This window comes from Rattus norvegicus, chromosome 11 (genome assembly GCF_036323735.1).
Source record: "Rattus norvegicus strain BN/NHsdMcwi chromosome 11, GRCr8, whole genome shotgun sequence".
Taxonomy (NCBI): domain Eukaryota; kingdom Metazoa; phylum Chordata; class Mammalia; order Rodentia; family Muridae; genus Rattus; species Rattus norvegicus.
Window position 1 is genome coordinate 88,263,713 of NC_086029.1, and position 16,718 is coordinate 88,280,430.

The following is a 16,718-nucleotide window of genomic DNA, read 5'->3' on the forward strand; positions in this document are numbered from 1 at the left end:
CTAGCCCCATGTAAGAAACATTCATGATGACTTACTGAAGATACCTCTGTCACTTACTCATTCTTTTAACATGAATTTTCCAAAGACTGTACTTGCTAATGACTCCAGAGTGACTGGGAATGCCGCAGAAATAATGTTGCACTTGGACTCTGAAAGCTTGGTGTCCGGTTGTGTTGTGATAGGAAGCGCACTATGAAATGTCACTCCTTAATCCTGTAGTGATCATCTGTGAAGGAAGGGTAATTAGCTTGCAACTGCCCCATGCTTAGTGACATGTGATATTTATGGGAATACTGTTGCTCTTGCCATGAACCACAAGCAGGAAGCAACAGGGCACACTTCTCTACATGATCTTTGTTGCATCCAGGGAGCCCGAGCCAGGCACATACTTTATGATGAGAGAAGAATTAAGTGGGCTAACTAAATCTTCCTGCACAGTGGTTAAAAGTTGACTGCAGCCATCAAACCAGGCCCCAGGAACCACAACCTATTGGACTACATTTTTATTATAATTTTCACATCTTCCTCTGTCTGGTGTGCTACTGGAAGTCATCTTTGGACTGACTGCATCCTCATGAATACCAAAGTCCCCACCCCCTTTCTCCCTTTCTTTCTTTCCTTCTTTCTTTCATTTGTTTTAAACATTTTGTGGTAATTATATTAGCTCAGAAAAGGCCTATTTCAAATACCATTTTTCCCAATCTCTTCAATTCTTCATATCTAAGACATTTCATGTGGCCCCCTGCCTTTATGTAGTATTTGAGTGTTACTTGTTGCAGGACTTGGAGTGCTGCCAACATTTTAAACCTCTCTTCTGTACTCCATTGAGGCAAGCTTAATAACACCAATATCAGAATCTAATATAGTATTCTGATTACGGCTAACTAGTTCAATAGTGATGATAACAGCTGCAAACACTTATACGGAACTTAGGTGGTAGCATATTTTTTCTAAATGTTTTAGCATTGTAATATTAAAATTCATGTTTTAAGAATGATCTTATTGATATTCAAGTAAATTACTTCAAACCAGAAACTAATGAATACTTGACAACTTGCAAAACAGTCTAGTACACTAATCTCTCTGTTCTATTTAAATTTCATTTTGGCAATTTTTTTAAATCAACAACTCTCCTGCCTTTCTTGCACAAAGAGTATTTTTTTTAATTTCTAAGTTTCAGTAAATATGCAGTTTTCTGAGTCTGAAGGTATCTACCTCAAGTTATAATTCTAATTAGTTACATAGATTGGAACGTCTCTTTCAAACTATATGGAAAAGGCCTGTGAAGGAACGGTTGTTATTTTTGGTTTATCCAGTTTCATCTGCTTACAATAGTCATTTATTTTCTCATCATTTCTGTGGGTCAATGTGGATATGGCCAGGAATTCATGGTCTCCCACAAAGTTTATCCCAACATCTCAGTTGAGGTTTGGCCGATATCTTAGGGTTTATCTTGCTACGATAAAACACCATGACTAAAGGCAACTTATGGGGAAACAGCTTTAGTTCAGCGTGTAGTTTCATATCTCATGGAAGGGAGATGGGGCAGAGACTTAATAGCAGAGTGTGGGATCTCTGTCCCTGCCGAAGCCTGCAGAGTAACGATCCTCATGAGGCAAGAATGCAGTTCAGTTCAGCGCAGCTAAGTAGCCAGCGGTCATTCAAATTTGGGAGCCTGACCCCTGAGGAATCTATTTAAGCATATTTAACCACAGCACAATGTAATAAAAACTTAACAGGTGATAAATAAGTCAATTCCATGTGAATAAGAAAGCTTATATAAATCTCCTCAGAGAACAAAATACAGTAAATAAAGATCAGATGTGACTGTACATTCCGTAAATATGGATTCTATAGATTGACTGTATGTGACATTGTCCATAAAGGTTCTATAGATTAACTGATGAATCCCAAGCTGCACATCTGATATATATATATATATATATATGTATATATATATATATATATATATATATATATATATATATGTGGGGTACTCAGGTAGACGATTCTGACGACTCTGGGAGCCCTCAAGGGTCCAGGTTGGTGTCCCTGTGGAGTCTCTATCCTCTTCAGGACCCTCAGTCCTCCCCCCAAGTTTTCTACAAGGCTCCCTGAGCTCCGAGTCTCTGTATCTGTTTCTACTGGCTACTGGGGTGGAGCCTTGCAGTGGACAGTTATACAAGTATAACAGAGAACCATTAATAGCGTCAGAGATTGGTTCTTGCCCATGTTATGGGTCTCAGGTTGGGCCAGTCATCGGCTGGCCATCCCGTCAGTCTCGGCTCCATCTTTGTCCCTGCACTTCTGGTAGGCAGGACACGTTTTTAGTCAGAGGTTTTGTGTGGGGGTTGGTGTCCTTATCCCTACACTGGGAGTCCTGTATAGCTACAGGTTACAGGCCACTTCAGGCTCCATATGCCCCACTTCAAGATGTCCCAGCGTGGGTCACCCCCATAGATTCCATGGAGTCTCCCTATCCTAGATCTCTGGCTCATCTAAGAGATACCCCCTCCCCTGCTCACTGCTGATTTTCATTCTCTTCTCGCTCCCTCTCCTGATTCCCCCTCCCCATCCCCCTCCCGACACCCTCTCCCACCCAGTTCTCTCCCTCCACCCACCTCTGATGCCTATTTTATTTCCCCATCAGAATGAGGTTCAAGCATCTTCGCTTGGGGCCTCGTTATTTGGCTTCTCTGGTTCTGTGGATCATGTACCTTATGGCTAAAATCCACTTACAAGTGAGCCGAACAACAAACTCTAAGAATCATCAAAAGAAAACGACTTACTTTTCTACTTATATAAATATGTGATCCTGAAAACTGGGATTCTGCGGATTTCTTAGAATCCAAGAAATCCTACATTTATAAATTTTGATACTAGATTTTAAAATTAATGGAAGCAATGATTAGGTCATCAGAATGACTGCTTTTTAGCTGAGTCCTACTCCAGATGTGTATCTTGATGGGGGCACTTAAGGTCAATTTACACCGGTTGCTTTGATTGAAGATTAACAATAAATCAAACTGATAGGCTTATAACTAATGTGGTCAGGCCAAGCCAGATTAAAAGTAAACTTCATCACATTCACTGAGTTTCCATAGTAGTTTCAATATTTAAAGAGTGGGTTGAAAACACACTGTACAGTCACATGCTATGAGCAATGAAAGTCCCAAAGAATGTGTCCCAATCATTCAGGAGAATGTTCACGGGAAATCTGGTATTTTATTTTAAGCAAAGTAATATCAACCCTTTTCACTAGTATTTCTCGTTGGGATGCTGTTTCTTTTACGTTCTTGCTTTTCTTTGGTTTCATAATTTTTGGCACTAAGTTATATGAAGCATAAATGCAGATTATACAAGCAGAGCTTCATGACTGCATGCACAGAAGGAAAATTACATCCAAGATAGCTTGTCAGCACTGATGCTCCTCCAGGAGCAAATAGCTATGCATGGCTCAGGACTGATGAACTCTACCTCCTTCTTTCAGTGTTCCATTAGCCATTACTGTGACAGAGCTCATATTCAAACCAGATTAACAGATAGTGGTTGTCCCCAGTTTGACCAATCTGCTCATATTGATAAAGGAAACATCAATTTCTGTCTTTTCTTCCTTTAGTGGCTGTCTTTCCACTCTCCTGACAATGCCCTTTAACTGTCTGTGCCCTCCATAGCTGGCCTCCTTCAGCAAGATGTGGTACCTTCAGGAATGTATCAGGTTTTTACATTCATGACTCCAGTAGGGAAAGGAATTGTTCTCTTTCTTTGTTAAGTTTCTACTTCAGTCTCTGCTTTTCTCACCAACATTCCTCCACCCCTCATCCTCCAAGGAGGCTATGTGGGGCTAATGGTTATAAAACACTCCAGAAAACACTCACGTGAAGAAAAACAATTGCCCTAAATATAGGAGTACATTGTCAACAGTGTTGGAAACCAGGGGATGCTGTGTTCCCTGATGTCTGAGTTGCATGCGGAAGGAATCTGGGTGGCAGACCTGTACTGTACTTAGCGAGCAGGAATCTACAGCAATGCATTGGTCGTGATGCTGCATCAGAGCTACAGTGAGGGACCATGAAGAAAGGCATCTTCCTGGAGGAGATACTGAAGCATGTGGAATGCTGCTTTCTCAGAGCAGAATTAAATTTAAAAAATGGTTTAACCGCTGCACATTCAATGCTTATAGCCCTGTGGGAGAGCTGGCGCTTAAACATCTACTTACCCTCAATCCGTATTGCGTTTGTTGAATAATAAAAAGAAGAAAGTAAAGGAAGCGATGCCCGTTCCTAAAGGGTGGAGGGTTTTATTATAGATAAGAGAAAGCACAGACAGAGGCATCTGGGAGAGTCCAGCATGAACACCACCTGCCACGTGAACCTGACACATAAGAAGAAGGGGGATAAGACAGCCAGAAGCCAAAAGGCCAGGAAAGTGGAATGATGAGTGTCAGCCCAAAGGCCAAGAGGCCATCTTAGCTAAAATGGCTGGGTTATATGAGAAAGGGAAGCTTGACAAGAGATACCTTGCCTAGTCCCCGCACAGGGGGTATTCAGAGTAGGGGTATGTATGCCAGAGACTGGGAAACAGTCCATCCATGTTGATATGCTAATCGGCACCTCAGTTAGCAGTTTATCCCCAGGTTTGAGACCTAAACCTTTATCAAGCTTTGTACTATGCAATTTGTCTTGTGTGTTTGTGTTCCTATGGAGACTGCATCTCCCGCAGTCACTCTCCATTGCAGACTGACTGTTGGGTTTTCTGTGCTCCCTCTTAGAGGGTGGAAGTCACAGGAAAGACGCTCTTTCTCCCTCCAGGTGGCCCTCTGCTCTATGAGAACATCACCTTCGTCTACAACTCCGAGCAGCTGAACGGGACTCAGCGGGTTCTCCTAGATAACGTCCTGTCGGAAGAACAGTGCCGGGAGCTGCACAGTGTGGCCAGTGTGAGGACTAGAGAATAGGAGACCTTAAAGCTAACCTATGCTCAGCCTGGAGGCAGTGACATAGAGGGAAGAAGATGCTTGCCAGTCAGCATTTAGCCTGTAGGACGGTGTCCTGGAGAAGGGCAGTCCCTAAGCCAGAGTGTCAGAACCCTTGAGGACAACAAGGGAAACTGAAATTGCGCTTACTGAGGTGGTAGACAGTCTCTGTGGAGGTGCTTTGTAGCTCCGGGGTTGGAATGATCTGAAACTCCCCCTGGCTTAGTTCTTAGGAGAGTAGCCACCCAGCATGTGCCCGCCTAGCATAAAAGTCTCTGGAGAATTCTCTTTATTCTAACCAGCGACTAGCCAGTACATGAAGAATTTAAATTATATGTCTATTTAAGAAAAGGTGATCTATTTTTTAATGAAAATGGGCTGAAGATAAAGAAAATGCCCTCCGTTGATTAGAATTGGTTGTCTCTGAACCATTGGGTTAAATGATACCGAGTCCTGGGTTGTTTTCTCAGCCAAAGCAGAAAGGATAGATTTTTACTCGTCACTAATAGAGTCTTTTAATTCATTTTATCCTCAGGGAATCATGCTGGTTGGTGATGGATACCGAGGGAAAACGTCACCCCACACACCCAATGAGAAGTTTGAAGGAGCAACTGTTTTGAAAGCACTCAAAGTAAATTCTTTATTTCCCTTAAGCTTGAGTTCCTGGGAGAAGGCAGAGGCCTTCGTGAAGGGCAGACTGAGGAAGAAGAGTTTAGAGGGGCGCAACTGAGAAATGGAACTTGGTTGGTGGCTTTGTCACTCACTGGTGGTGCTGAGGGTTCATTCTCAGCAGATGCTTGTTCACTACACCGCAGCCTGACCACCGCAGTTCGGAAAATCCCCTCATTCACACATCCATCCACCAAGCTTCATGCTTCCTTAGTTTCTGTCTCCCCAAAACTGCAGCCAGTATCCTCAAGGACGTCATGAGCTACTGACGGAAACATTCCAAAATCAGTAATTCTTCTCTGGAAACTGTATTAGAGAAGGATGAAGTGTATATTATAGGAGATGAAGGATAAGGTATTATAAGAGAAGAGAGAGTATTGAGCTTTTCAGTTTCCCTCTGTGGTTAGGAAGAGGCTGGTTCAGTGGTTCATTGTTCTATCTGAAGCCATGAGCATGTAGAAGTTATTCTTCCTAGTTGATACAGAGATGGCTAGTTTGTATTCTCTGAATGAAACCTAGAGCCTGTTGGTCTCGAGCCCTCCAGTCAACCCCATGGTCTCCAACGTCCTTGGCTTTCTGTTGTTTCAGTTTGGTTATGAAGGCCGGGTGCCACTGAAGAGTGCACGGCTGTTCTATGACATCAGCGAGAAGGCTCGGAAGATTGTGGAGTCCTATTTCATGCTGAACTCAACCCTGTATTTTTCCTATACACACATGGTCTGCAGAACAGCCCTGTCTGGTAGGTTTCCAGAGCCTAAACTTGTTGCCTTCTGCTTAGCATGCCCCAGGAAAGAAAACAATGCATTGTAAAGCCCTATTACATTCTAGAATGGTCAGTTACGAGGACTATAGCTGTCTAAAACAACAGAAATTTATTAACTCGTTTTCTTCCCCTTTGATTCCTAAAGTTCTGGAGGAGTCCTTCTCATTCTGTACATTTTCTGCCTTCAAATCCATTTTCCCATAATTGCTAAGACAGAAGTAAAATGCTTCTCTGCTTGGGGTTTCAGGGACTCGGGAAGCTGGAAAGTACAGTTGTGGCCACAGTAGAGCAGAGATGTAGACGGTGAGGAACTCACTGAAGAGCATTCTGAGAGACAGGTGCCCCTCACTCGAGCTTGTTGTCAGACTTTTGGTTTTCTCCTCACTCACCTCAGTGTGAGTGGAAAGACCTACCTGTCAGAGCCCGTTACACCATTGGAGAGTGAGTCAGAACCTTTGGTTTACATCTCCTAGTCCTCCTGGAGCCTTTGCTAACCCACATGCAGGGCAAGCCATACAATGCCTGGGCTTTACCAGATATATGTATTCCATCTTCTATAGCTGAAAAGACGCGTGTGGCTTGGCCAAAGTTCCTTATCAAGATTAAGCTGAAGCACAGGAGTCCCTCAGCCAGCCGCTATTTTTATATAGCACCACTTCCTTCTGTCTCCCCATCTGGGCAAGGGACAGCCAGAAACCGAAGATGGCCGTCAAATTGTGCTTTCTCCTTGCACACTGCGGTGACTCTGCTGCCGTTCTTCATCCTGCTTGCTCCCAATTCTCTTTGTTCCTTCTTTTGGCAGGGCAGCAGGATCGAAGAAATGACCTCAGTCACCCCATTCATGCGGACAACTGCTTGCTGGATCCAGAAGCCAACGAATGCTGGAAGGAGCCTCCTGCTTACACCTTTCGGGACTATAGGTAGGGCCGCTCCTCGTCAAGCTTTGGTGGGAAGAGGGAAGCCGCCTTGCTTTGCTGCTTCCTTGTTCCTTTCGGTGAAGCAGAGTTCTCCAGGCATCACCTGGAGCATCCATGATGGAGCAGGAGCTGTAGGTTGATGTCATTATGCGGGTGAAGGCGGGTACAGGATAGAACAAGGCCTGTGATTGGACGAGAAGGAAGCATGGGCGGGAGAAAAGTTTCAGAGAGGAAGAGATGGGGCGGGCTGGGGGTGGGCAGCCAAGAGAACATGGCGGCAGATGTTAAGATTTCTCTCTGCACATTTACAGGTTGTTGTGGCTATTCTTAAGGGATGGATGTGTACAGGATTTGGTGTGTCTAGATGAGCAAACTATATCTTATCTAGGTGGGCAATTGTATCTTATCAATTATTGTGTTGTGTGTTCTTTCGTTTGGTGATTTAATTGAGTTCAAGAGAGTGTATGGTGGCAGGACACCTGGGCCCCCCATGGAATTGGCATATGTATGTCTGGCATGGTGTCAACTGTCTTGGGAACTAGATGGGTAGAGAGACTGTTCCAGGCTCAGAGAGAAGCCATCAGCAGTGTGGTACGGGATGGAGCAGAGCGGGTGAGAGGCTTTGCTGACTGAGATGGAAATATTCCTGCAGATACCATGTGGCCCTGTGGTGCCAGCACTGGTGAGGGACAAAAGAAACTTTTTTAAAAATTTTACCGTGACAAGGAGCCTTCTCATTTTTGCCTTAAGCATCATGCTCCTTTTGCCTCCTTTTAATTAGACAAGCCGCTTTCTAGATCAATCTGTTTCACCAAAGCGTATCATTTTGCATGTGTTTCCCACTCCAAGAGCTCACAGGCATGGTCCCTTAACATACATAACACATTATCACATGCATGTGTATTATTCACATTCACCAAAATCATGTCTATGTTTTTCCATTATAAAAACAGAAATGATGGGGAAGAACTCAGTTTTCTATACAGGGCTGGCTACTGGGAGTTTGACATGCTCCAGGGAGTTCATGGGCAACACAATCAGACTTGGTTTTGGTTTTGGTTTTGGTTTTGGTTTTCATCTTCTTTCAGGCATAGGTCAAAGGGCAGGAGATGAGGAGACCTGAGAGATTGGGGTACATGATGTGAAATTCTCAGATATTCAATAAAAACATTATGTTGGAAAAAGTAAAAGGAAATAGAAACTCAAAAGGGGAATACTGGTGTACAGTATGAGGGGATATGTTAGTACACTAAGAGAAGATACCCTAGCATGAAACAACATATGTTAATATGTAGTGACTGTTAATATTTAATAACATGACAGCTGCTATGTTGTATTTTATTCAAAATATTTAGTGAGCATTTCCTATCTGCATGACCAGGCTAGAATGCATTACCTAAGCTAAAGAAAGAGAAACCCATCCCGGGGCTTCTTCTATATGTGGGAAGAAGAGAGTTATAAGCAATGTGGCTGGATTTAGAGGGCTATCTGAAATCAAGCCTGGTTAGCTGTTGACAGCATAAAGTGAGTTTTGAAATGAGGCCAAAACCACACAGAAAGGGACCAGTAAGCAACAGGAGTTAGCCCAGACACTCCTGAACCTAATTTCACAGGTTTGGAGGGCCAGCATCAAAGGCAACTCCCCGTTCAGGCCACTCCCTTCGTCACTAGTCGTCCACATTTTACTGTGATGCTGTTGAAGACTGAACTGTCATTGACTGCCCCACCCCCTCCTTACAGTGCTCTCCTGTATATGAATGACGACTTTGAAGGAGGAGAATTCATCTTCACGGAAATGGATGCTAAAACTGTGACTGTAAGTCACCCTTTTCCTAAACTGTAGTTTAGTATCTTCAATCCAGCATTACCATCTCTCTGGGATCTTTCAGATTGTTGGGTTTCAAATAGTTCTGAGCTCAAGAACTTAAGAAGAAAAGAGGGTTCCGGTGGTTTATACGTAATAAAAATACTAAAGCATAAGTCACCATTTTAGTCCATTTTAAAGATGAGCAAATTGAGAAATAGGGATTTTTTTAAGGTCTCCGTCACTGTCATTTAAATGATATTAGCTGTGGGATCACAGCCTGGAGGTTCTGTCAAGTAATCCAGTGGGAATCTTCCAGCCTCAGTTCCTAAGTCACCCATATCAAGGACGAATCAATGGCTTTGAGTAGCCAGAGTGCTTAGACTAAGCATGAGTTTCCAAACATGTACATATGTGCATGCAAATTGATATATACAATTAAGTATAAGCCATGAGCTTTTCCTCCAAATGGATATTTATATTCACAAATATTTAAAGTAAAAGTCACAGACAGCCATTTTATTCACAGTCAAAAAATGGCTTCAGAAACCAGCATCCTTAGCATGCACAGACTATAAGATTAGACTCTTTTGGTCATTAAGCCAAAGACCAAACACACTATGAGAACACTAAACCACAAAATGAAAAACTTATGAATAATTATAATTTGATTATAAGGTCTCTTTCTTCCTGCAAAATCTAAGCAGTTGAGACATGTGCGTGAAGTTCTTGGCATAGGTAAGAAAATTTCAAACGCTCTCCTTGTTTGAGCATTCAATCTTAGCTTGCCCACTTTCCTCAGTGGTGAAATAGTCATGGTGCACCATGGAGAAATAAGTGGATGATATCTTAGGCTATATATCATTGGCTTAAGGAGGATTCCTATGAGGATTGGTGGAATAGTACCAAGAAGTACAGGTATAATTTAAGATATTTCATGAAATTGAACGCAAAGACCTATGTTCAAGCAGATGCGCTGACTCACCCTCTGCTTAAAAAGTAAGATAAATCAGGAAGTAGGTTGAGGCTTCAGACTCCAAGAATATAAACCATGATTGATGATCTGGGCTGAAGTTTAACTCCTTGTAAAGATTCTCACTCGTGGAGAAGCTATGCGCACAAAACATTTTGTTACCAAGCTTTGAAAACCTGGAAGCTGAAGAAGAAAAAGACTCATGTTTTAAATCACTTGAAAGAAAAAAAATCAGACTGGTGGTTAAAGATTCCTTTGCTTCTACTCTCTCTAGTGGCCATATTTGGAAATGCCCAATGGTTGATGTCTGTCTTTGCTGAGTGTAAGTTGAGTAACGATCCTGCTGCTTTTGTGGGAAAGCCGGAAAGGGGTGGGGAATGTTCCCTTTGCACAGTTCTATGGTTCTAATACCTGAGGCATCTGCCACAAAACCCAGAATCTACTTCCCTCCAAAATGTGAATGAAAAAAAAGCTCAATAGCGCTTCATGCCCATTCATGCAGCAGAGTTTAAGGCTTTTGTAGATAATTAAAATTATCAGGCGGGAATTCTTTAAAATGAGGAATTCTCCCTAACAAACCTAATCCAATCTCAAAAGAAGTGGGCAGGGTCCGCTCTCCCTTCCCAGCACTGGGTACTGAAGGGTAGTTTTGGTTCCCAGCATCCACATCAGGTGGCTCACAACTGCCTCAGACTCCAGCTTCTGGGGACCCACGCCTTCTTCTGGATTACATGGACACCAGCATTTATGTGTATGACCCACATACATACAACAACAACAACACACACACACACACACACACACACACACACACACACACACAGGACATTAACACAGAGTTAATTTTACAGAGCATTTAAAGACTTTAGAAACATTCAGATATGTTCCTGAGAGCGTTAGAAAGAAATAATGCCATAGCTGTCATACACACACACACACACACACACACACACACACACACACACACACACACACACATGCACACACACACACAGGGGCCAGGGCTGCCACTGTGCTGTCTGTGGTTGTCATTCCAACCTCAATGGAATGAGTAAGCTCTCATTATCTCCTAAAGGATGCAAAGTAACATCTAGCCCTCTTACACACCTTTATGACACAGGACCACAGCCTCGAACACACTGTAGCCTATGTTGCTTCGACTGCAGATTCTCAGCGTGGCACCTTCAGCAGTTCCCTCACTGCCCTGCCCTTCTCTGGTACCCCTCGTGTTCTGGTTTCCTTCCCATTTTACAGGTATCAGAATGCATGTCCACATTAAGTGTCAAAGAATCGATAGTGCCAAGGGCTGATATAGTATATTAAAGTGGACATTTGTGTTCTTGAGTGGCCAGGCTGTCACCAGAGCCCATGCCACGTGAATCCTATGTTCATGGGATGGCCACACAGGTTGCTTAAGTGTTCTTATCGTATAAGGAAAAAGTTATTTTGAAACTATTTATATTTTGCAGGCAAAAGTAACTGAGGTAATGTCTGTTTTATTTCATCATGAAGATCGCATTGTTCTTTGCTTCCAATTTTAACCGAAAGGAGTAGTCCCACAGAAGGGATGGCAGAAGCTCACGGGACACAGGAACTGAAAGTCTCACTTTTATTTTGTTCTCAGGCCTCTATAAAGCCAAAATGTGGGCGAATGATCAGCTTCTCATCTGGTGGCGAGAACCCTCACGGGGTGAAGGCAGTCACCAGAGGCCAGCGCTGTGCTGTGGCACTGTGGTTCACCCTAGACCCTCTCTACCGAGAATTGGTGAGTCCGCACCCTGCTTTCTGGATTGACCACTATGTAAAGTCCTTTACGTGGTCCCTAAGACTGTACTGACTTTTGTAGTGAGATTTGGGGGGAAAGAAAAGGAGCTGTGAAGATAACTTTTACCCAGTTGAGTTCTAACCATGAAGACGTACGCAGAAATAGATCCCTTAGTGCATCTTGGTTGTCACAACAAATGTTGACTACTGAATTCACTGACACCATTGTACCATGTTACCACTAGACCGTGGGCAGCCAGGACTTTCTCCTGGTCACTAGTAAGGATAGGAAAGCGTCACAACATCTCTGAGTAGTTCATGCAGCATGCATGGGAAAGCATCAAGGGACCTAGAGGACCATTATTATTTGTTACCCTATTAAGTTGAATGTTAAAATAATACTATATTTGAACTGTCCAGGACATTTACTATTTCTGTCTGTCAAGAGCTCTGCAGTTCAGACTAGCAGGGAGAATAGAAATTCCTGGGAGAACAGTCAGGCTCCCTTTAGGGAGAACTTCCAAGTCCTCCTCTCAGCTCAGTGATAGCATCAGCTTGAAAATATCCATCAGAGCTCCACCGTAGCTCAAGGGTCTGATGGTGATGGCCACGAAGGGTGGCTCTGAAGTGAGCCGACACAGACGTCTACTGCTGACTTCAGGGTCTACTGCACACCTGAACGTGAAGGAGAGACGATGCTCTGGTTTACACCTGTAAAGATTTGCCTCTTGTTGTTGTGGCAGGAACTCTCTATGTTGAACTGTCTGCCCTGTCGCTCACCACATAGACCAGGCTACTTTTGAACTCACAGGGATCCTCCTGCCTCTGCCCCCTGAGTGCTGGAATTAAAGGCATGCGTTCAATGCAGCTAAAGATGGTTTGATTTTTAATGGCATGTGTGTATGCACGTGTGTGTGTAAGCAGAGTTCTGATGAGACCACTTATCGTCCTGGAGTTAGAGCGAGCCACCAGACATGGCAGGTGGGAACGGAAATCCAGGCCTTTGCAAGAACCCTGTGCATCCTAACTGAGGTCGTCTCCCAGCCCCTGAAATTCTAGTCTTACAATGATGTGCATATTTTTTTCCTTTCAATTTCTAAACTGAATCCAGTGTCAGCGGCCACAGCCGCAGGTTAATTACATTTTCTTTTTGTCTGCACCCTCAAAGCACTTTCTTCACAGCTAGGTAGGTCTTGAGGTCAGGAGTGAAGAGAAGATGGCCGCTGACTACAAGGGAAGTCCGGCAGCCAGGAAACGACAACACTGCAGTAGCATCTGAAGCCAGGGCTATAAGGACAGTTTGCATTAGCTCCGACACAAAGCCAGCAGCCTGGCACAGAAAGACAAAAAAAGGTGCCAAGGACGAGAACTCAGCAGAGGCCAGAAAACTTTGTGGGAGTGCAGTGTCCTCCTTCACCTGTAGTTTCTCTCTGCTTGGGTTTTTAGCCAGCACCTTTGCCCCTATGTGAAAGTCTAGAGAGCAAACTCTAGACTGGGGAAAACTCAGCACCCCATTTTAGTATGAATTTGAAATCATTTCACACACCACCACCACCTCACAACACATCATAGCATTTTATTAAAGTAATTCACTCAAACCTTGTTCTCTGCTCCTTCTCAACACCAGTGTTCACGCTTTATAAAAAAGTGAGGGAAATGTCTCCAGTGTTCCGGGCTTTAGCGGCATCTAGTGGTCACAGTAGGAAATGACAAGCACCTCTTAGAGTTGCTATCTGCAATGTTTTCTCCTCTGGAAAAACTCCCAGGAATCACCTGAGTGTTTGATGCCTAGAACACTAATGCCTGACTACCTTCAGATGTGTGCATCTAACTACGCACAGAGCTTTATGAGTACCAGGAGTTTAAAACTTCCCAGGTGCTTCTAATATGTGACCAAGTTTGTGAATCCCTGGATTTAACTCCAACGTAGATCAGACTCCTCAACACAGAAAGCCTGTCTAAGAAAAGTAAGTAACAGATTGTCTATATAATTACTGAATGTGCATGGTAATGTATATCTTTACTCCCAGCACTGAAGAGCAAAAGCAGGCAGATTTCTGAGTTCGAGGCCAGCCTTGTCTACAGAGTGAGTTCCAGGACAGCTAGGGCAACCAAGAGAAACCCTGACTCAAATATATATGTGCATGTGATAGATTAAAAAGAAAGGAAGAAAGGGAGGGAGAGAGAAAGAGAATCTTATCTTTAGGAAGTATTCAGCCACACACATACTAGATGGTTCGTAGACATCTGTCCCAGCTCGTGGGTTTCTTCCCTTTTAAGAGAAGCATGTGTTAATAGTTCCTTGTGGCTATCAAATGCGAAAGCTTTGAAAGCTTATCAACTTGCTGAGCCCTGTGCTTTCAAGAGGTAACAATGCGGTTTCCCATTATTTAGTATCTTTGCCTGTATGTGACATCATTATTAACTCTCAGCTCCTTCACGGCAGGAAGTTTGTTCTCAAGTCAGAATCTAGTTATGCTAATAATTCAGTGTGCTGGAAACTGGACTAGGAATGGCCAAGGGGGAAGAGCAACTGTGCAGGACAAAATTCCTGCTTTCGTGAAACTTCACATTAAGCCAGAACGATGACAACAGGAACCGAGTTACTAACAAGACAAGTTCTGTAAGAATCGTCTGCAGCAAATGATTACTTAGGGACAGGGAGAATCAGTTGGGGAAGGTTTAATTTGGGAGGCAATGTTGGCGATAATCTTTGTAAGATCAGCATCCCTTGGGGAGATGCACTTTAGACCTTCATTCCCATAAATACTTCCTTTTTAATATAATGAAGCCCTTGCAAGAGGCAGTAGATTTTATGGGCGCTGAAAATATACCAGTGACCAAGACAATGAGATCCTACTCTCTCCTTTTTACATCCTAGAACAAGAAGAAAAAAGACCGAAAATCAGCAAAAATATGCACGTAATACAATTTGTTTCAACAGCAATATAGAATAGCATAAATGACTTAAGAAAAACTATTTACAAATGCATGATAAGTGAGCTGCAACCCCAGTGGCGGGGAGAGCCAACTAAAAGGAAGATGGGAAGAGAGCGACTCCAGGCAGAGGACAGCTTGTACAAGACCAGAGATAAGAAGAGTTTTGGAGTAGGGTACTTGAGAAACAAAAACAGACCAGGAAAGTGCTCAGTGTTAAAGCATACACCTTGCCTGTGCATGCTTCTGGGTCCAATCCCTAGCACCATGAAAGGAACAAACCAAATGCCCACAAAAGGTCAAAGTAGCTAGAACTGACTGAATGCTTTCTAAAAGGTGAACATTGGATGTAAGGCTAAGAAAGAGTCAGGGGCCTTGTTTCACAGTTCATGTTAGGCAGATGGATTTGCTTGTAGCTGCTCAGAAGCCATTGCAGTGATCCTCTGCTCGTTCCTCACACTCTTGTAAGCTCCCCTAAGCCTAGGGAATGACTACACAGAAAAGATGACATCAGCCAACACGTGGACTTAGGTCAAAGGAATACCACAGGTAAACAATGGCTTAACCTCAAGGGGAGGTTGCCTTGGAAGTTGAAGGAAGACTACTGGATCTATGCCAGACTGATACAGAGGTAAAAGATAACACAAGCTATACGGGGAGCCTCTGGGAGAGCATTTCTAATCAAGGCTGGGAAGCTGTTTTGAGATTGAATGCTCAGAGACGTTGAGGTAACCAAATGTAGTATAAGTTGGGCAGAGAGAGGTAGTACACAATATAACTGAAGAAGAAAAAATATTAAAAAAGTGACAGCTCACCAAGAAAACAGAGCCAGGGACCAACTGCAGAATGGTGAGCCTAATGTGGGACAGTGTTGCAGTTAGAGTTAAGGAGCCTGAGCAAGGACTGAAACTTGTTTGGAACCTCCTAGGACACTTAGTGAGAAGGATCTGAAAGAGTTGTTCTTAAGATGTAGTACTTAGCTATTTAGAGGACCTTTCACAATGTCCAGACACACTTTCGTTCCCATAATGTGGGGACATCTTGTAGACCAGGGATGTTAACATTGACAATATCTCTCTCTCTCAAATGTCAGTAGTGCTTGTCTGAGAAACTCTGGCTTTCATCCTCCATGAAAAGACAGGGACACAAACAGGACACAGAAAGACAGGGACAGAAACCTTATCTAGTAAGGGAGACTAGGAGGACCAGGCTTCTCTGGCAAAAGGTGAGTAGTCTCTTCAGACAGATACTGAGCTGGTGTTTGACCTGAGAGACAAAGAGGGTAGAAAGCTGATGAATGGATGAGATTTCTTCCTCAGGAGCCATCTTGGAAGGTAATGGCTCAGAACATGGGAAGTGTAAAGAATGCATTGGTTTGACTGAAGTAAGTGTATTCTTGACTGGATGTTGCACCAATCTGTGCACAGATGGCTGGCTGGAAATGTTGGGGAAGCATCTGCTTGCCTGGGCTGGTTATTACGCTTGTACCAGAAATGTGTCAATTGTCTTTTTGCAGGAGCGGATACAGGCTGATGAAGTGATTGCCATCTTGGATCAAGAACAACACGGGAAGCATGGACTGAATATTAACCCCAAAGACGAGCTATAGAAAAGAGAGTATTCTATTGAATATTTATTTAAATAGATAATCTTATGAGAACGTTTTTATTTTTGTACAGAGCCGTGGTATAAATTAACAGGATACTATGAGTTGTTAATTCCGCCTCTCTTCCTAACTTTGCTCGCATTGCCTTCTTCCAGTCTTCTGTGTTTTGCTTCAGATCATCATTCGGAGCCCAGTCACACCCTCAAGCCTGCACCACACAGAGTTACAACACACACACTCTGTATGCCATACAGGTTAACATACATCATGAATGCACTACAGAAGCAACAAATGGCACTTACACATGACA

At 43.3% G+C, this 16,718-nt stretch overlaps 1 protein-coding gene across 1 annotated transcript in view; it reads left to right on the forward strand.

The window, feature by feature from the left end:
• P3h2 (prolyl 3-hydroxylase 2) overlaps positions 1-16,509 on the forward strand; it is a 141,136-nt gene extending 124,627 nt beyond the window's left edge. Inside the window, exons 9-15 of the mRNA NM_001025627.1 lie at positions 4,812-4,939; positions 5,511-5,606; positions 6,233-6,383; positions 7,210-7,327; positions 9,065-9,140; positions 11,726-11,866; positions 16,319-16,509. Coding sequence (NP_001020798.1) covers positions 4,812-4,939; positions 5,511-5,606; positions 6,233-6,383; positions 7,210-7,327; positions 9,065-9,140; positions 11,726-11,866; positions 16,319-16,411 — 803 coding nt within the window. The 3' untranslated portion in view covers positions 16,412-16,509. The remainder of the gene's footprint in view (positions 1-4,811; positions 4,940-5,510; positions 5,607-6,232; positions 6,384-7,209; positions 7,328-9,064; positions 9,141-11,725; positions 11,867-16,318) is intronic.
• The last annotated feature ends 209 nt before the right edge of the window (positions 16,510-16,718 follow it).